The sequence below is a fragment of the Camelina sativa genome, chromosome 5 (assembly GCF_030686135.1).
Source record: "Camelina sativa cultivar CO46 ecotype springtype chromosome 5, ASM3068613v1".
Lineage (NCBI taxonomy): Eukaryota > Viridiplantae > Streptophyta > Magnoliopsida > Brassicales > Brassicaceae > Camelina > Camelina sativa.
The window spans coordinates 30774117-30795458 of record NC_141884.1 but is presented as its reverse complement, the minus strand read 5'-3'; the positions used below and the strand labels follow the sequence as shown (position 1 = coordinate 30795458).

Genomic DNA, 21342 nt, shown 5'->3' with positions numbered 1-21342 from the left:
CAATATACATATAAATAATCTAATTGTATTTTTTACATATAAAGTTGATATATACTAACATGTTATACCAATAACTGCAATGGTGTTAATATTAACACCAATCACTATTGTAAATTTGATATATTAAGATCTCTAAACACGATCACATCAATTTGTAATACCAGATCATGGGTTAGTACATGTTTTGTTGGATTTTTTTTTATAGACTTGACCGAATATATAATTAACAAATTTGATATTTTATCCAAACCAAAATAGTAGTACCGACTACGAAGTTAATATTTTCTACTATTATTTTGTAACAAATAAATTCTAATTTACGTAAATATTTTTCCACGTTGTACAGCGTGGATCACTATCTAGTTATAGAGATTAAAAAAAAGACAAAAAGAAAACACTCTTAGTTATTTTTAAAAGATATAGGTATTTATTAATTCCAATATATATTTATTCTAGTTATTTTCTCTTTTTTTTAACGATACACATGTAAAGAAGTTGTACTCTGAACTCTGATAATAAACCCAACAAAACTAGAAAAGTTATCACTAATAAAGGCCTAAACCATGGCCACCGCAAGTACCAACACTAATTCAGATTAAACCACCGACCGACCATTGAAACCCGATTGGCTGACCCAAACAGATTTATTAACTTTCTAGAGGTTTTGAAAAATTGTTCCAAAAGTAAAAAATTGTGTGAAGTAAAATGTAAAAAAGTAAAAAAGTTGTGTGAAGTGGATGAAACTAAAAAAGAACCTTCAACGCCGTACCCGTACTGTGAGTTGAGTCTCTCAAATCTGACACTCATCTTCTCCGATCTCCATTGTTTCATTCGACTTAAGCTTCTTGCTTTTTCCTCTTAGATCAATCGGGCTAAGCTTTGTTTTGTCTTCGCTGTGACATAGTTAAAAAAACCCTAAATCTCAGAAAAATCGAGACATTGTTTTCTAATGGCATGTCAAATTCAAGCTTCACGCGTCTCCCCAGCTCTGGAAATTGATAAAGGTCTCTCCTTTATGATAAATGTATTCCATAGCAGACGAAGAGCTTCCTCCATTACCCTTACTTCATTTCCTTATCCCATGAAAAGGTACCGTTTTGCGTTTCACGTTTCACGTTTCGATTCTGTGCATAATCATCATCATTGGTTTCAGCATTGCAAATTTTGAATTTGAGGCGTAATCATCTTAGGGTTTGAGTATTGAAAAGTTTTCTTCATTTTTGTTCAATAGTTTTCAGATGACAAGACCAAACCGGAAAATAGCGTTTGCGTTAGACACAGGTTCTTCTGTTCCTGTTCCTGGAGATAATGATGGAGGAGGACAAGAGATGAATGGAGACAGGACCGTTCTCGGTAGCACTCGATTGGGTCGAATTGCGATCGCAGGAGGCAAACAGCTGCTTGGGAAGATAAACTCTGCAAGAAAAAACTTCCCAATGAAGATATTTTTGCTGCTTCTTGGCTTCTACACTGCCAATGCATTGGCTACGATTCTTGGACAAACCGGTGACTGGGACGTGCTTGTTGCTGGAATCGTCGTGGCTGCGATCGAAGGAATCGGTATGCTTATGTATAAGAGGCCGTCTTCTTCAATGTTTTCAGGGAAGTTGCAGTCTTTTGTTGTGTTTATGAATTTCTGGAAAGCTGGTGTTTGCTTAGGTCTCTTTGTTGATGCTTTCAAGTTAGGCAGTTGAAATAAAGCATCTTTCTCTTCTTCTAGATGAGTTATGTTTGTGTATATATATACATTTGTTACTACTGTTTTGGAGATTCACAAGTATCTGCTAAAGTTTCAGTATGTATGAAAATGCAAGTCTTTGTTCTTGGTAGATAAAAACCCAATTCTCATTTATGCATTATAGAGTGAAATCTCACGACTTACAATGCTTCCCTGATCTACTCTTCTAAGAATAACGAGTGTTTACAAGTAGGCTAAGCTTTGTTTGGGAGGAACTGAAGTTTCTTGTGAACTAATTGCTCTCAGACGGTTTCTTCCAAATCTTAATGGGAAGCCAGAGGTATATATATTTGCCAGAATCCAGACATATGTTGTGTGCCAACCGTGTCTCGTCATTTCTTCATCCCAAATTGTCTCAGATTGCGTCCCCTAGTATCTGATTGGTCCATCGAGGCTGCCTGTAGCAAACTGATAGATACAAAACAAAAATGAATGACTCAAACTGCATCCCAAGTACGTCCATGTTGATATTAGATGTGAACATGTGAAAAGAAGGGACCTGTTGAACTATTGGATTTGTTGAGGTTGTAAATTCATGTGTCATTCCTTGCCAAACGATCTTTCCTTCATACAGAAACAATAACCTGAATACAAGAAGAAACTTAACTTTCTTCAGGGATGAAGTGAGAGCTGCAAAAACCATATCTTGTAATATGGACTGAAATCAGAACCTGTCTACAGCTCTTTGAATGGTGCTATGTTGATGTGTTACAACCAGATAAGACGCAATTTTTCCAGGTTTTCCAACTGCATCCTCATCCGTCATGTGAACAGACCGTATAAGATCTTCAACTACAGTTGATGCAATTGGATCCAGTCCAGCAGTTGGCTCATCGTACAAGAGCACCTAAGAAAAGGCAGCGCATAATTAAACTAACTTCAAAACCCATAAATGAATGCTTAATTTTCACCACCTGATAAGTTAAAAACTTTCATCATGAACTATGAGATGCAGGAGTCGAGCCTCTAGAGAAGAAACAACATGAGTAGATCTTCAGATTACCTCTGGCTCTATGACCTCTTTTGTTGTATCAAAAATTAGTGAACGAGCTAAAGCAACCCTTTTCTTCATTCCACCAGATAGCTCAGAAGGTAATCGATTCTCAACACCCTGATCTTATTAGAAATAAAAATAAAAATAAGCTGGATGTGGACTATTCACCAGGTATTTAACTAGCCTATGTTTGTACTGAATTAAGATACCTTCAAACCAACAGCTGCTAAGGTTTGTGTCACAAGCTCAGATATTTGATTCTCCGGCATTTTTGATCTTTCATAACTGTGATCATTACCATAGACAATCAATATGTCTAAAACCAAAAAAAGCATCCGTATCCGTAATCTTTTGGCTAAAAATGAGGCCATATAGGACGTTAAAGAATAACATCTTACAGTAGAAAACCAACATTTTCACGAACTGATAGAGAATCAAAGAGAGCTGCACTCTGAAACACCTGTAAGATAGAAAAAATGCCATTTATATACACAAACTCGAAACAAATAATCCACGACTCATGAGAATCATATCTCAGAACAGCAGTTACCAGGCCAATACGAAGTCCTGATATTTCCTCATCACTTATCAAACCAGCTCGTTTTTTTCCTCGTATATAAACTTCTCCCTGCATACCAAACATCAAAGAAAATCCATAATCTGAAGGTTATGATCTGCCAGATAGAGTAGAGACAGTTGCAGACCTTGTCTGGAGCAAGAAGTCCAGCCATGATCTTTAAAATGGTTGATTTCCCAGTCCCAGAAGGACCGATCACCCCAACAGCTTCGCCATGTCTAATCTGCATTCAAAAGAATTTGGTTAGCATGTGGTGTGTTTGTGTGACTTTCAAAATCCCAAGATCCAAACAAGTAAGAGAAAACATAACATTGTAGTTAATATACACTGACGTTCTTTGCAACGCCCGGGATTTCAAGACTTCAAAATATGATAAAACAGCTTACTTATCAATACAATGCTACAAATAGCCAAAGCAGAACACTTTTATGGCAAAAGAGTAGCAAAGAAATCCGCTAAGGTAGTCTAGACTGACAAGAAGGCGTGAGGAAGCCTAAAAGCTAACGCCTTACAAGATGGGTAGCACCATCTTTTTTACATTGGATTCATGAAAGGGTAGTAAGGATGCTCAATGTACCTTAAAGCTAACACCTTTCAAGATATGTTTTTCCCCAAACGATTTGTAGACATCTCGACATTCAATAAGAACATCAGAATCATTCTCAGGCTCTCGCTGTTTACTCATACCTCCTCCTGAGTTAGAGAGACTCTGCAGATATATCATCACATTATCAAACATTTAGACAAGACACAGTATCAAACATCAGACAAGACCCAAGCTCCAGCAAAAAAAATGCAGAACATTTTGATATAAAATTAAAAGTATTAAGGCAGATTCTACCATGATATATTGAAAAAAAAAAACAATTCAACGAGCTAAAGAGACATAACAATGGATAGCAACATTGTGAAAACAAAATCAATACATCGAATCTAGTGGCATCGTTGTCCAAGTTCTGAGGAGGAGCTATGCAACAGCAAGAGACTTTCCGACGAAACGAGATAACACTCCTTCTTGGTACAACGACGGACCGACCAGAAGAAGAAGAACCATGGCAGTGTAAACTCGGACGAAGCAACGAAGAAGAAGAAGAAGAGGATAAAGAAAGCATGATTGATTCTTGTGGGTTGAGATCCTGAAGATATCAAATTCGATACCAATTTGGGAGAAACCCAGAATCAAGATCGATCGAAGGTGTGGACTTTGCGGCGAAATTTCGCTTTTTTCCCCTTCACCGACGAAAGTGAGAGAGAGAGAGATATTAAATCACATTGCCATTTTTGTAATTTATTTATTTTGTGAGATGAAACGAAATTGAGAATGAGATATGATGAATGTAGTAATAATACTTTTTTGCATTTTTGGCTTTGCATTGTTGATCAATTTATCCGAATGGTATACGGATAACCCGAATTTAACTGGATACCAAGTTGGAAAATCCAATACAATTGTTTTTTCTTTTCTTTTCTTCTAATAATAAGTCTGAATGTTTCATGTTAAAAGTTACTGTAGAATGTAAAAAAAAAAAATTATTTTCTAAAAATCTATATATGTTAAAACAAAAAAATGGAGATATATATATTTTTTTTTTTAACAAACAAAATGGAGATATCTTAGTTTCAATATATATATATATATATATATATATATAAACAATACTTGGGTTCATCCTAGGGGTGAATCTATTCATTCACCCCCTTATTAAATAAGGAAATAAAATTTGTATACATTATTATAAAATTAAAATTTTAAACCGTTCTTTAATAAACCCAAACCGACATATAATTTCGTTCTACTCGTAAAATCTAAATCCTCTAACCATTTCATTTATGAACCCAAACCGACATATAATTTCGTTTTACTTGTAAAATCTAAACTCTAACCATCTCATTTGTAAACCCAAACTAGGGTTAGGGTTTTCTCAGCCTAATTTGGTGCGCTAAACTCTATACTGGAGTATAGAATATTTTTAAAACAGACCAAAAAATGCGAATATACACAAGTGAATGTAACAATGGATAGCAAAAGGAGTATAAGAAGAAACCGTTCAAACTATATACACAAGTGAATGTAACCAAGATTTTAGTTAAATGCGAGCATTTCCACTTCTCATCTCAGACCAACAAACATACATATGTGAGTTACAACTGAATATACACATCAATCAATCTCTAGAGTTTTAAGCTTTGGTCTGAAGAATATAACTCCGAGCACGAGCTGAGCAGAAGATACCTAGCACTCCAAAATCGAAGCTGATAAACGCACTCAAGCAGAATATCCAAATCGATATCGGTCCTTCTACCAATTCGTTTTGATATATTTCCTCTTGTGATGCATCAATATTAGCCGGATCACACTTGCTTCCAGGAGATTCTACACACAGTTCCGGATTTCCAGCCAAGGCTCCTGGAAACTTCCCAAGCCCTTCTTTCTCAGTAATGATTCCAGAGAAACAGTTATGAGATAGGTTCAGAAGTGTGAGTCCCGGAGGAGCCGAGATGTTTCCAGTGACTTGACCTGATAGAGAATTGTGTGAAAGATCTAAGGCCTTTAACCTTGGCAGCTTCTCTAGACGTGGAAGCTGACCTTCAAGGAAGTTGTAGGACAAGTTTAAGTACTCAATATTCTTCTGTCTGAACAAAGCTTCTGGGATCTCTCCGTGTAATAGATTGTCAGAGAGATCAATCCCAACCATGGATAATAGACTGTAGCTGAAGCTTAGTTCGTCTTTGGCAACCACAGCTGCTGATATTTTGATCTCTACTTTCCCTGGTGGCTCTGCAGATCTTTCTTCTCCAGCGGCGTGAAGATCTTTGAAGCGTGTGCTGTTTAAGTTATCGTCCGGTATGAACCAGGAGAATCTGTTGCTGGAGTAGTCGATCATTTGGATTTTGTCAAACTTGAACAGCCAAGATGGAAGGGTTCCACTGAATTTGTTCCGGGCAAGAGAGAGATACTTGAGATTGGACCATTTGGTAATGGCTTCATTCAGGTTTCCTGAGAGGTTGTTGGAACTGATATCCACAATCTCAAGAGACTTCAGGCCAGCCAAAGTAAGTGGTATCTCACCTGAAATCTGATTGTTGCTTATGTCAAGTATCTTCAGACTGTCCAAAGCATCAAGCTCTGGTTGTATTTCCCCAGAGAGATTGTTGTTACTAATCATCAAAGCAAGCAACTGAAAGCAACCAACAATGTTGAGAGGTATCGAGCCGGTTAATGCGTTGTGGGAAAGATCAATGAACTGGAGATACGTCAGATTCCCAATCTTAGCCGGGATATCTCCCGTTAGAAGATTGTGAGAGAGACGCAATGCTTGTAAACTCTTCAACTCAGTAATCCTCAACGGTATATCACCAGAAAACCTATTGTGAGAGAGGTCGAGAAGTACCAAACCCAATTTCTCAGTTGTTTCAGAGATTCTGCTAGGAAGACGACCTGAAAACCCGTTGTGACTCAAGTCCAACATCACAAGCTTCTCTGAAAACATAAGCCTTGGAGATATCTCGTAGTTAAAGCCATTGAAAGATAGATTCAAATGACTCAGCTCTACTAAAGAACCCAAACAAGAAGGTAACCCACCAACCAACAAATTCTCAGCCAGATTCAGAACACTAAGAGAAGGACGAGAGGAGTAGAAACAAGGCAGTGTACCAGAAAACCGATTTGAAGCAAGATTAAGAACCACCAACGGCTGCTGAAAATCTCTAAGTGTACCAGTCAAGTTATTGCTCTCAAGATTCAAGTAGTTAAGAGACTTCAAGTACAGCAAGCTCTCAGGCAATTCTCCAAGAAACGAGCAGAAACTAAGATCAATTCTCTCAAGATTCATCGAGAAACCCCCAAACCAGTGAGGAATCACACCGCCTAGATCTCTATTCTCACTTAGAACAACTTCTCTAAGCTCCTTAAGACTCACGAATGTGTCAGGAATCGAACCAACGAATCCGTTCCGACTAAGATTAAGTGCCCTAAGATTACGCAACGAACCGAAGCAAGAAGGTACGTTTCCAGAGAAATTGTTCCGGGAAAGGTCCAAGCTTTGAAGAGAAGAGAGCTTACAGAGAGATGGGTGAAGCTCACCGGAGAGATTCAAACCGGATAAAGTGATAGAGAGAACTTTTCCGGTCGGATTGTGACAAGCTAGACCTGTCCAGTTAGAACAAGATGAGCCGTACCATGTCGATAAGCTTCGATTAAGGTCGTGAATCGAAACCTTGAATATCAATAAAGAGGCTTTGTCTTGTGGGTCGATGTCGGGAAGCTGGGATTGAGCTTGAAGCGACGCGGGAGAGCAGACGAAGAAGAGGAAGAAGAGAGTGAAATCTGCAATCTTCAGTATGTTCATAGCTCACTGGAGAAGACGAAGTTAAAGAAGGTAAAGTGGTAATGAAAGTAAATTGAGAAGGTCTCAGGGGCGAATTACAGAAATCGCAGCGACCTCTCTTTACAGTGGAGAGTGAAGCAACGCGACCCTGGTAGTGGAAATGTGAGTGGAAGATAAAGACCGTGAAAAGGAGTTTTCATCTCAAAACTCCTCTATTTAAGAGAATTCATCTCTAGTGTCCCTATACCAGAAATTCATCTCTGCATTACCCCCACTTAATCTTATTACCCCTTTTTTTAACGAAAGGACGAAACTACCCCTCTAATAATTTTTAAAGAATAGTTGTACCATATATCTCCTAGTTGCACCTTGTATAGTTGTACCATATATCCCCTAGTTGTACCAGTTGCACCATAGTTGTACCAGTTGCACCTCGCATAGTTGTACCATATATTCCCTAGTTGTACCAGTTGCACCCTAGTTGTACCAGTTGTACCGCGCATAGTGGGATTCGAACCCTGGGCGCGCGCGCGTGCACATGGAGCTCACAACCACTAAGCTACTGTGTTTTTCGTTGAACAATTACTTATTTAATTATATTTAACCTAAAACAATCTTCATTAAGGGTAATATTGTCCTTTTACCATTGAGGGAGTTTTGAGAATTTGTTTTGATAGAAAGGGTGTTATGAGATTTTAGCTCTCTATTTAATGCAATATTGTTTTGATTTTTTCTTTTAATTGGAAAAGTGGTGTTTTAAAGTGTTATCTCCAAACCATTGGATTCTTCTACAAGTTCGCCCTAGCCGTCTCTCCTTCTGGCACAATCACCAAAATCCTCTTCTCTGGCGGCACCGAGTCCGATTGGCGTCGCTAGGACTTGTTTTCTGCATTTCCGCTGTCTCCCTTTCCCATGTAGTATGCTTCTTTCTAGTTTCAGCTCTACCGAAGGTTTTCGGAGATCGCAGATCTCACATCGACCCATGCGTCAGCTTCAACCACCCTTTCCTCCTCCACATCTCATAACTTTTGTCGATGAGTTTATCCCATCGAATTCCCAACCCCCGGATACCTCTACCGAGATCCATAAGAGTGCCTCTAGGCCCAATTTCCGTTTGTCTCACTGCTTTCTCTTGCCGTCAACGTTAACATCTTCCCGCTCCTCGGATCTAGATCCTCTCACCAAGTGTTTTGCTTGGATGCAGCTGGACGGAAGCTCTGTTTTGACGATGGAACTAGTGAACTTTTTGACGAAGAAACCTTCATCCTCGACGACCTCTGCTTCTCCTCCGGTAACCCTTTCTCCAGGTTTAATCTCCATTCTTATCTCGGAACCCTGGAAGATAATGTCCCTTGGATAAACTATAGTTCATTTCTGACCTGGAAGAGCCTTAGATCTGTGAGCTTTAACCTCATATCAAGGCAAAATCGGCTAGTATTAGTGTATCCTGCTTGGTCAAGTCAAGTTATACTCGGTAGCAGATCCCTAGTTACTTCGATTTTGCTTAATTCTCCTTTGTGTCAAGGCCAGTTGAATAACTTGGTTTGGAAGCCTGCATTGTTGTTCTTTGTTAGTGAATCTGAGCCAATCGGATTATCTCTATTGCTTGTTTTCCCTGAACCTTTATCCTCCGTATCACCAAGAGCTCAACTATTCCAAGATTTTCTTGTAGCTAGGTTTAAGCTGAAATCCACTCTCCCCTATCTAGCAAACAGTTGTTTAGCTTAAGGATATCATTAGTCCGAAGACTGCTAGTGAACCTTAACCAACCCATGTTGACTTTGGTCTAAGAGTCTTTTGAGAACCTTGTTACTAGACCCACAAAAGGTTGAACGTCTAGAAGAGGGTTTTATTTTGATGAAGATTGGCATTATGATCCCACCTCTAATGAGTGCGGGTTACCTCTGCTTCATCAGCCCCCTCTATCTCCATCGCCTACTATTTATGGTCTCCAATTTGCAACTCATCAACTTCTTGAAGTCCTTTCAATTAAGCCTGTTGACTAGCGGCATTATGATCTCTACTCAAAGAAGTAGCGGTTACCGCAACCTCCTCAAGCTCCCCTCACCCAAACCCAGATTCGCTACCACCTTTGCAGTGGCCGGCTCTTAGAGCAATACCAACCTTGCTCACCCCTTTGGCGAAGCTTTTCTGAGAGTATCAGCTTTGGCCGTTCCTTTGCCACTTAGTCTTTGTTTCAAGACAATGGCCATTATCTCTTCCCTTGACCTGCTCATGGAAGATGCATCGATATACCTTGATCTCACAAGTTCCAGAACGCTATCAAGCCTTTGGTCCATAGCTGTCAAGCTCCAAATATGTGTTTCCCCTATCTATCTTTGTTGCTTTGATGTTTTAATTCCTGGGAATCCCCCACTTTTGTTATCTTTTCAGCTATCATCCTATGTACTTTGTATGTTACTTTTTCGTTAAGAAATGATAACATATGTTTGCCAAAAAAGAAAAAAAGTGTTATCTCCAAAAAAACAAGATAATTACAAAGAAAACCTGGGTATTATCCACCCGAGCACACCTTACTCGGATATATTCAGAAAATTTAAAACAAAAAGTAAATCGAAAACTGTAAACTTTATTCTTAACAAACCGCTCTCTCCTCTATTTCTTCGAACAAATCAATCGATTTAGGTGAAACTAAGTAGAACTATGGTTTTCATCTTTCAATTAACCCCTAAATCGATTAAGAAGATGGTGAAAACAAGAGGGGGTTTGCCGAGAAGGAACTCTCATTTGAAGAATAAGATGGGGACATATTCGAATCTGGGAGAAACTATTCCGGTGGTAGAAGAAGAAAGAGGGGTTCCAGAACCTACAATTCCGGTGGATGAAGAAGGGAATAACGCGAATCAAGAAGAAGAAGGTGAGTCGAGTTTCAGACTGGCGACAATAGGAGACGAGACAAATTTGATAGTTGGACCCATTCCAGTTGAAGAAGAAAGAGAAATGGTTTCGGAGGAACCATTCCGTTTGTTGAAGAAGGAGATAATGCGTCGGGTTCGAGTCCAGCAACAGTAGAAGGAGATAACGCAAAATCTGTATCTCTGGAAGAAGAAAAAGGAGATAATAAGTCGGGTTCAAGTCCAGCAGTAGTAGAAGGAGATAACGCAAAATTCGTATCTCTGAAATCAAGTAATCGAGAGGAAGATGATGAAGAAGGAGGAGATAACGAGGGATCCGTTTCTGTGGAATCAAGCGATGGAGAAGAAGAAGAAGAAAAGGACGATGAAGGAGATGAAAAAGACGATGAAGCAGAAGAAAATCATGCAGGAGAAGAAGAAAAAGACGATGAAGGAGGAGAAGAAGAAGATACAGAGGGAAGTTCAAACTTGGAAACTAACTCGAGAAGGAGTACAAGCCAAAGTGAGAGCGACCACATCGATTCAAGTGTAAGTACAACTAGTGTGTCTCTTGCTTTGTCATTTGGAATTGATTTGGATTTTGAAATTTAAGTAATACTGGTAACACTTGGTAGAACTAGTGTGTAAAACTAGCAGAACTAGTGGTTGTAAAACTGGCAGAACTGGTACAACTATCGGGTGTAAAACTGGCAGAACTGGTACAACTTGTGTGTGTAAAACTGGTATAACTAGGTAAAACTGGTTTTGTAACAGAAGCGATGCAACCTTTAAGAATGCACTTCAAGCCTAGTGAGTACAACAAGAAAATCAAGCTATCGACAAGGTGTCATATTTATGAAACTTTGACAATGCTAGAATGCTTGAAGCATCCATTGACTAGTTATGAGAGGAATTGGTTTGAGAAGCATCCATAATTCAATCACATTTTCCACTTGCCAAGGGACCCAAACCACAAGCTTATGGAAATGTGGATGCTCCTTCTTTGAACGGCAAAAATAGAACAAAATAAGGAAGCATGATTTGTTGTAAATGATGTACCAATCTGTTATAGTCTGAGGGAACACGCGTTGATTGTCTGGATTAGACTGTCGGAGCTATCCACTTCATTATAAGAAAGCCGGCAGTAACGTCTTGAAAACAAAGTATTTTGGAAATGAAAAAAAGGTTAGACTTGAAGACGTGAGATAAAAGCTTGAGGAAATGGAACCAGATCGTTCTCGTGATAGTTTGAAGATGCCGGTCCTCTTCTTTCTAGGAAGCATCATTGTAGGCCAGACAAAAGACTCGGGGAAAGATGATACGGGTGTCGATGATTTTTTTCTAAGAGCGGTGAGTGATCTAGATTTTTGTAAAACATTTCCTTGGGAGAGATTATCATTCGATCACATGATAAATTCGATTTCCCATACAATGAGACATTTTGGAGGGGTCGTGAAGAAAAAGGGTGCGTTATGGCCTGTTCCAGGTTTCTGTATTCTTGTTGGAGGTGAGTTAGTTTTAAAATTTGAAGTCTTTTTCATTGTTGATATTTCTTATAATTAAAGCTAATTTTAGTTATATGTGTGTTGTGTAGTTTTTACTATTTGAGGCAATTCCAAATTTGGGGAACCAATACATTGAAGAAATTCCTGATCCGGATGAAAACTGTCCTAGGATGTGCAGGAGAATGTTTAAGAAAACCGGGCAGAAAGGGTATCCTCTTCAGGAAATAACTGATAAAGTTGGTACAACAACGGTTAGTTATCCTAACAACTGAAGTTACTTATCCTTTGTATAAATTGGTTTGTTATGTATATAAAGTTCATCGTTTACATAGGAAATTGCTAGTGTGATTCCATCTATTGATGAAGAAATTCCTCTTCTCAATGGAATCATGGAAGAAGCTGAGGAAGACGATACCCATGATGTCGTTGTTTCCAGTTGGATGTGGCGTCTTCATAGAGGATTATTTGTATTTTTTGAGGAGATGTACACATCAGATGTGGCTTCTCGGTTAGGATAAAACAATGTGAATGTGGTGGTCGAGGAAATAGACGCCATTGAAGAACCAAGGTAGATACTATTGAATTAGCGGATCTTCTAAACACCATGAAGCAGGATATGAAAATCCAGTTCGATAACATTTCGGCCAAGATTGATGGGCTTGAAAAATGGATTGAACCGTTGGAACAATATGTGAAGGAACAAAAGAAATCAAAGGTAAGAGACTCTAGTAATACTTGGTAATACTAGAGTATAAGGTGTTAACTATATTTGGTTTCATAGCAAGAGCCTGCAGATGAAGATGATGAGCTCCCTGTAGATCCACCAAACAAGCATCCGATTACTTCGCAAGTAGTAGAAGGAAGAGAGAAGAAGAAGAGGGGTGGTAAACGGAGTGCCGTAGACAACATTGACACCCGAATCACCACAATGTCCAAGACTAATCCGGTGTGAAGACTATGTTATTTTTGTCGTATTACTAGTAAAACTATGTAAACTATATTATTTCCTGGATTTGCCATCGTATTACTAGTAAAACTAAGTAAAACTATGTTAAACTATGTTAAACTTCGTATCTTTTTGCAAAACATAACCATTCAATAAGAGAATTCATAGAAAAAAAATAAAACATTCTTCCTTAAGGAACAACATTCACCAAGAGAATTTATAGAAAAAGATAGGAACATCCTTCCTTAAGGAACATCTTTCAACAAGTTCTAAACCGGTTACCAACCAACGAAGATAATATCAATCATAACACAATTTTTCAAGGAGATCGACTCGACTAGAAAGACACGCCACCACCTCCCTTAGTTTGGCAATCTTGCCATTCTTGTCCTTAAGCTGCAGCTTCAAATTATAGATCTGTGTATGATGGGGTTCGAATTCCCTCAATCTCTCCCAATGGTTATCAACATCCTTCCTTAAGCTTTTCGTTTCTTCTTCAATTGCATCAACCCAAATTTTTCGCCTGTACAATCCATAATCCTGCACAATATATCAATGAACAAACATCATACTCAGATCTCTCAATTGTATTTGATTTAATTTGATTTACCTCATACTGCACGCAAGTAAACGATCTCTTTTTCTCTGTTTCTGTTGGAGAAATCTCTTCGACAATTCGTTTGCCACACGTGCATATTAGAGGCATGCCCAAATCACCATAGCCTATGGCTGTTCGCAACACGTCTAACTTCCTCACCCTCTTCTGATTAGCATAGTATGGATCCGCCTCAAACTGCTCCATGTTTGAGAAGAGAGAAATTAGAGATCACTACAAAAAATAGTGCTATTGCAACAATATTTTTGCAATGATTGTATTTGTTAAAATTTTACAACAAATTTTGCTATATTTTTGCAATAATGAATGCATGTCACAATTTCATTACAAGTTTATTGCAAAATAACAATAAAAGTTTATGTTGCATTTTTCCGTTACAAATTAGCAATATTATAGCAACATGCAAAATTGTCTTGCAAAATTTACAATAAATATTCAACGATTAGAGTTGTGATTATTTTGCAAGAAAATTTTAGTATATACAAGTGACAAAATATGTGACATCTTTGCCACTGTATTTACAACAATTTATATTTCCATAAAAATATGTTATTTTGCTAATTTTTTTCTAGATTTTTTATTAGTGGACTTCTATGTTACATCTTCTTAAATCAAATAACTCTTTTGTTAGTTTCAATAACAACTGTAGAAGGTAAACCAATATATAAATATATCAATTATTCGTTTTGCTTATACTTGGAAAATCATGAAGTATAGTATATGTATATGACATCTCAAACACTATAACCATATATTGTATATGTATAATCATATATTGGTCCACGTTAGTCACCCGAATATGCTATTGTCTTTGACATCTCAAATACATTATAATCATATACGTATAGTATAGTTATACACAATTATATTCCCTTTTCTTTAAACTAATTTATATCTTATTAGATTAATTTGGAAGTACAAATATAAAACTAACTTTAAAATGTGTAAAAAATTACATTCAATCGCCATTAGAAAAACTTAATTAAGATTAAATAATTAATTAAATAAATATTTCTAATTAAAAAAACAAAAATAGGAAAAACATCAAATAAAATAAATTGTAGAAAAGTAAAAAAAAAATCTGTTAGAATCAAAACTAATTTGTACTTAAAAAAACTAACAGTTAAGATTTTCTTTTATATGTTAGTTATATCTTTTTACTTACTTCACAACCTATAACAAAGATTTCACAAAGGTTTAAATAATTTTATTCATTACATGCAAATATTTTATTGACAGGTATTCAATAAACATTTTAAAATACAAAAATTATAATATAATCAACAAATTTTTAATAACAAACCATTACAAATAACATAATAACAAAATAAATTATTACAAAATTTCATAAAAAATGTTCGCGGTTTTCCGCGGGATTTTCTGCGGGATAGTACCTAGTATATATATATATATATATATATATGTATACATATAAGGTATAATCAACATGATAACTAATATTTGTCCTTGTTACTCACCCACCACCGTTACCTCATTTTACCATATCTATCTTAATCATTTGGATAACTATACAAATCCAAAACGTTCAATAAAATATTACTTTACAGATTATTTTCTATTTTCGAGTAGTTTTTTTAGCTTAAAAATGTGCTTCCATAGATCTATCAATACAACACGTTAGCAAGCAACATACCTTCTCCAAAGGTAAATAGAGTTCTCCATTAATCCGCAGTTTTATTAAAGGTTCTGATTAGTAATAAAGTTTTGTCGTAAGTGGTATAAGTTTTGTTGTAGTTTAATATACTAACTTTGTTATTTTTAATAAATATATTTAGATGAGTCTTATGGAAAATGAAGGCTAAGCTCAAGGAGGCATTGCAGCCGTTTTAGGTGTTTTTAACCCATTAAGAACACCTCATCTGTGATAAGAAGAAATAAAAATACTTAAGAAAATTTATTTCACATCATTTGTGTAATTATTTTTATTTATGCATTACTGTAATATTTTAATATGTGATTATTTAATAATTGAATTATTTCTTTTACTTTTTAGTCATGAAGATATATATTTTTAATTTAAAAATAAATAAATCTATTAAATTAATAGCTAATGTGCCGAACAAATGATATAGCAAAATACTGTGATTAAAATTAATGTTGTAATATGAATTGCATCTACGAATATGCAATAAAACTACGCGACGAAAATTTGTAACAATAATTTCTTCATATTGTTCAAAGTCGTAATTACATCACTAATTTTCTGCATAAATAAGGTTACAATATTACAACAAATATAGCAATAAATTAATTTGTTAGAAAATTGTAATGTTATTTGCTACATGTTTTATGTGACAATAAGTTGTAACCATTTAAAGTTGCAAATGTGTGTCACAATTATGCAACAAATTTACTACAATAGTAAGTTGCATTAATACGACAAATATAACAAGAAGTTAGTTCATTGTAAACTTTGCAACATATTTGCGATAAATGCAAATTTGCAACGCCCAAATTGGAGAGTGGATGAGAGAAGAGTTTCGAAGAGAATGAATGGATGAGAGTGACAAGAGAGAAGATGATGAACGAAGCTCAATTTAGAAAAAGAAAATCTTTGGGGCTGTGGTCAAGAAAAAAAAGGAAAAAACCTTAAAATTATTGCCACGTGTGTAATATGTATGCGTTCACACTGCGTTCTTGGAAGAAGAAGCTAAAAACATAAAGTACTGCACATTTGTCCCAAGTGGAGAAGGTAGATTTGATGTTTGTGAGTCTGGTGTAGGCTACAGTGTGAATCTTCGGCTGAGGACATGTGTTTGTAGAAGATAGGATATGAGTGGATTCCATGTCGCCATGCTTTATGTGTTATCACCGAGAATAAGCTTAATCGTGAAGATTATATTAGCGACTGGTATTTGAACTCGAGGCAGCAATGTATTTTTAGTGACTCAATTGCACCAGTTAATGGTATTGTTCTGGCATAGATCTGGTTCTGTTGTGGTTCCACCTGCTGCTTTAGTTGAACAGATTGAAAACATGAAATGTATAAGAAACCAAAGCTGATGAGGAAGAAAGCAAGGCATGAGTCTCCTACAAAAAAGAAGAAGGAGCTTAGTAGAGAGAATAGGATCATGAATTGTAGTCTATGTGATTACCCTGGACACAACAAATTAAAGTGTCTTAATGCTAGAGTCGAGAGATACAAACCACCAAGGAAGACACCAAGGAAGAAGCAGCAGCCATCAAATGCAGGAGAAGGATCAATTCAAGCAACTCAAGGAAGTCAAGCAAGTGAAGAAAGTCAAGCAATACAAACAACAAAAGTAACACAAGACTAACTTCCACTACAAGAAAATCGTGTATTTATAGCATAAGAAGATAATGTTTTAACGCTTTATGCTATGTTAAATAAACGTGAAATTATAGATAACATTTGTTTATAAGTAGACGCTATAAATGCATCGGTCAAACTTAAAAAATTTGACGCGGAAAGTTTTTGGGTTTCGCGGGTATCAATTAATAGCATATATCATAAAAAATGCTATTGAAATGGAAAGCGGGAATTTTTTTTTTATTGCCCGCCATTTGTAAAAAAGAAAAAGAAAAATAAAAAGGAATACGAAGAAATAGATCTAGAATTTTCTTTCGACTCAGTCACTTCCAAACGCCTCACCTTCTCACTTGTCTCAGTCAATTTGTCTTTTTTCAGTCTCTAATTTCTCAGTTTTCAATCTCTAATCTCACTTGTCGATTTCTAAGGGATTCGTTTGGACTCACTCAGAGCCTCACTCGTCGGATTTCTCATTCATTTGGTTTCACTCGGAGCCTCACTCAGAGCCTCACTCGTTGCCTCACTCGTCGGATTTCTCAGTTTTCCATCTCTAATCTGTCAAGCCTCACTCAAAGCATCACTCGTCGATTTCTGAAAACCGAAGGTGATTCGTTTCTTTTGTTTAATCGAATCGTTTATCAAATCGTTTTCACTGTTTGGTATTCTTATCAAACTGAAGGTGATTCATTTCTTTTGTTCTTTTGCATGCAGATTTCAAGATTCGTTTGAGTTTATGGTACTGTAAATTTGCGTTTTCAATCTTAATATTTTTCTAAATGTTATCGAGTTAATGTTATGTGTGGGTATATAGATCTGATTAGCGTTTTTTTTTTCAATTTTACAGAGAATTTTTAAGTTCGCAAAGACTTAGATCTATTCGTCTGGTGAGTAATTATTTAGGAGTTTCAGTTTTTTATTAAGTTCTTGTTCTCTTCGATATGTGTTTTTGATTGATATGGTTTGACAACCCTGTGTTCGTGGTCGATTCAACACTGTGTTGTGGTCGAGTTTTGGTGGTTTTGTAAGATGGACAAGTCTTGGGTCTGGCTTCCAAGGTATGAAATTTTTTTTTTTTTTTTTTTTTTTTTTTTTTTTTTTTTTTTTTTCTTTCTGTTATATATTTTTCCTTTTCTAAGAATCAACCTTTGAAATTATTTTCACTTGAAGGGGCAGCCTTGAGTTTCAGGCAGGTGAAACAAAGACTTTATGTGTGGTGAATGGATGATGAATGTATGCAATGAGATATGAATGAATGGATGGTAAGGTGTTTCAATTCCCCTTATGCAGTTGCAGTATAAGAGGTGTCAATCCTATCTGAGTGTTTGTGAACAATTAAGACATGCATATGAGACTAAGTCAAGCCAAATGCAAATGATGTTTGTCACTAACAATCCTATGATGAAATTGTAAAGTGCAGAAAGTAAAACTACAAGAACTAGATGCTAAATGTAAATGGAACAGAATGATTGTAGCAGTTATGAAACAAGAACATAAATAGAAACTATGCTAATGAACTAATGCAAGACAAGTAATGAACATGACACTAAGTAAATGCAACAGAAATGCAACCAGAATGAAACAAGAGATAAGACAGGATAGCTACAAATCATAAACAAGAGTTCTGGGGATGAACTCGAGCAAGCACTCGATCGAGTGTAGATCGAGTGCAGGGTCGAGCTGGACTAAACGTAAAAACAAAGCAACATAATAAAAACAGAGCAATGCAAAAACGAATCAAACAACAAGCTAGCAACAGGATTAAGACTAAGAAATCAATAAACAAAGAAGGTCCTGAGGAGGGATCCGTAGGCTGAACTAATCATTGTGGTTATCTAACTTGGTCAACAAACCTCAAGCAAACTTTGAGCTAATCTCTAGACATATATGTCTAAGACATGTTTAATCCACTCTCATGGCAAGAAACAATCAAACCTATGCATCTCTAGACTTGTTCTCACAAAGTAAAGAATCTACACAAGCAGGCATTAAAAAATACATCTCATACCAAACAAGACCTCTAATCTCTTAGCAAGCCTAATGGTAAGCTCTAGATCTAGCCTTATCTATGCTCCTTAAACATTGGTGTGATGCTAAGATGCTTGAAATCAAACCCAACCTTCTCAGATATAGGATCAGCATTAAGAACATCTAGCCTAGAAGAGATCTACAACAATCAAGCTTGACCAAATTAAACAAACCACAAGATCAATCCAGCCTAACCCATCCTCAAGATCCTAGAGAACTACTCACAAGAACATATGATGAACAAAGTCAAAAACCCAGAAAATAATGAAACTTGCATCACTAGAAAGATAAAACAGAGATCTACAATATTGATGAAGGAATGAAACTCGAATTCTTAATATCTTGAAAGTTATGAAACCAACAAAATACAAGAATCTAGTATTTTTCTCTTAAAACAAGTACAAGATCTAAGAAAAATAAAAGTGCAAAAGGAATAATTCCCAAAAGGGTAAAAACTAGGTTTAGAGAATATCTAAAAAGCTGGACTCTTTTGGTGGCTGCAGGTACAAGGCTTTATATAGGAGAGGGAGTGGAAGCCCTAAAAATACTAAAAGACAAAATAGTCAACCGCTCGGTCAACTCGACCGAGCAGTCGAGCTGGCTTCTCTCGTGCATCCTCCACTCGGTCGAGTCCTCCTCAGCACACGGTCGAGTGTCTGGTCGAGTGTGCAGTCGAGTTGGACTCCGGACCTTGGTTCTTCAGCCTTAATTCTCTTGCCTTTCCTTCATGATTGCTTCACTTCTCCTCAGCATTACTTCCATGCTACTTAAGCTCCAAATTCACCTGTTTATGCATGAAAAGATGCAAATGCAATGCAACTAAACTCTAATGCATGATTAGCCCTAAAGCTATGCAATAATGGTCAAAGTGGGTAGCAAAAGATGCAAAAAATGTGAATAAACTAAGGGAAAACAAGGTAAAATATATGAACATCAACACCCCCAAACTTAGTCTTTGCTTGCCCTCAAGCAAATAATCAAGACATAAGAAGGTAGGTGAGGTTAAAAGTGGGATCTCAACTCCTAAAACTTGCAAATAAACCATCTAGAATCAATGTCCAAGTTACTAATACTAAGATGCAAGTTAAATGAGCTGTACTTAAAGACTTTAGACAAGTATATCACAACCTTTACTGATTTGAGCCTTAGATATCCACATGCATTCAAATCTACCATTTCCTTTAACATTCATTAATCAAGAACATGAATCAATTCTATGCAATGCTTAAATTCATTTGGCTTGGAGATAAAGGTTTTGAGACAATGATGGTCTCTTTTTAGAGTAGGGCTTATCAATATCAAGGTTCTCTCATGAAAATGGATTGCACCTAGACACATACAAGAATAAAACCTTGTCTACCCAAAGGCATCCAAAGTGTTTATCCTATCAATCTAACCCAAATGATCCTAGTGCTACCCTTTAACTTCTTCTTTTCTCTTTCACCCTTTTCTCTTTTGGTTTTCAAGTCTTAGGAGATGTTTCTTATTTGATCTTTCTAGTGGGATGGGGGATTCTTACTTATTTGCTATGGTTCTCTTTTCTTCTTATTCTTAAGACTTACAAGCATTTTGCTAGACTTTTCTTTTCTTTCTTTTCCTTTCTTTAACTAGAACCAACTTCAATGAAATTTTTTTTACTTCCCATCCTTTCACTAGACTTTTACTTAAACACATTTTCCTCTTAAAGACTCTACCCTTTTTCTTTCTCTTTTCTTTCTTTTCTTTTCATGACAGCCAAATCCCAAACCCAACAAGTGAACCACCTAGTCCTATTTAGTTTGAAAAATGCAAACTAGAACTACACAAGGTCTTACTCTTGTCATTTCAAACCTAACACTTTCTACCAAGCTCAATCCTAAAAATAGGCCTTACACACTCAAGAATAAACATGGCTTGAAAGAAAGGTTTGGTTAAGGGTAGGGAAACTGATTCTTAATGAGGAAATCAGCTACTTGGATCAACAAGAGTGGTAAAAAGGAGAAAGATGATCCAAATATGTATATGGTATCCATGAGTTTAAAGCAATGCACACATTGATAATTGAAAGTCAATATTAGGTTCTTATAAGTAGGAAATGGCTTCAAATCATAACATGCTTCAATTTAGACCAAATACAATGCATGAATTCAAGGCTTGGTTCAATCTTATGCTTCTAACCACTCAACTAGCATCAAAGTACTATTAACTTGGGCATTGATCCTAGTCTAGTGAATAAGCAAGCTAACAAGGCAAACTCATCATAGATCCCTAATGCAAATATTATACAATCCTACATGAAACATGCTAAACAAGATCCTAATATGCAATGCAAACTACATGAACACTCTTTTTTTTATAAAGATTTTTTCAAAATTTTTCAAATTTTTATGGTTTTTTTTTATGCCTTAGATGCTTATGCAAATACTAATATGATGATGCTAAAAATTTGAAATAAGAACACAAAACACAACATCAAATACTATCTCA

General features: G+C 36.3%; 2 protein-coding genes and 1 pseudogene across 3 annotated transcripts; 1 reads left to right on the top strand and 2 right to left on the bottom strand.

The window, feature by feature from the left end:
• The first annotated feature begins 633 nt into the window (after positions 1-633).
• LOC104787524 (ycf20-like protein) lies at positions 634-1837 on the top strand. Its single transcript, XM_010513129.3, has 2 exons — positions 634-1089; positions 1232-1837. Exons 1-2 carry the CDS (start codon positions 950-952, stop codon positions 1692-1694), a joined length of 603 nt encoding a protein of 200 aa, XP_010511431.1. The 5' UTR covers positions 634-949; the 3' UTR covers positions 1695-1837.
• LOC104787525 (protein TRIGALACTOSYLDIACYLGLYCEROL 3, chloroplastic) lies at positions 1817-4687 on the bottom strand. Its single transcript, XM_010513130.3, has 10 exons — positions 4236-4687; positions 3887-4018; positions 3437-3532; positions 3283-3360; positions 3131-3192; positions 2942-3017; positions 2742-2849; positions 2410-2585; positions 2238-2322; positions 1817-2146 (listed from the first exon to the last, which is right to left on the bottom strand). Exons 1-10 carry the CDS (start codon positions 4419-4421, stop codon positions 2108-2110), a joined length of 1038 nt encoding a protein of 345 aa, XP_010511432.1. The 5' UTR covers positions 4422-4687; the 3' UTR covers positions 1817-2107.
• A 656-nt stretch (positions 4688-5343) lies between these two features.
• On the bottom strand, positions 5344-7881 carry LOC104787523 (receptor-like protein CLAVATA2 pseudogene; annotated as a pseudogene). Its single transcript, XR_015557605.1, has one exon. The product of XR_015557605.1 is annotated as a receptor-like protein CLAVATA2 pseudogene (transcript).
• Positions 7882-21342: the final 13461 nt, after the last annotated feature.

Bases quoted from the DNA above. Each gene is read 5' to 3' on its own strand.
- LOC104787524 (XM_010513129.3), top strand. From the start codon at position 950: ATGGCATGTCAAATTCAAGCTTCACGCGTCTCCCCAGCTCTGGAAATT. The intron at 1,090-1,231 runs GTACCGTTTTGC...TTTGTTCAATAG, and splicing joins TTTCCTTATCCCATGAAAAG to TTTTCAGATGACAAGACCAA.
- LOC104787525 (XM_010513130.3), bottom strand. From the start codon at position 4,421: ATGCTTTCTTTATCCTCTTCTTCTTCTTCTTCGTTGCTTCGTCCGAGT. The intron at 4,019-4,235 runs GTATTGATTTTG...ATATATCTGCAG, and splicing joins ACGATGCCACTAGATTCGAT to AGTCTCTCTAACTCAGGAGG. The intron at 3,018-3,130 runs GTAAGATGTTAT...TAATGATCACAG, and splicing joins GAAAATGTTGGTTTTCTACT to TTATGAAAGATCAAAAATGC.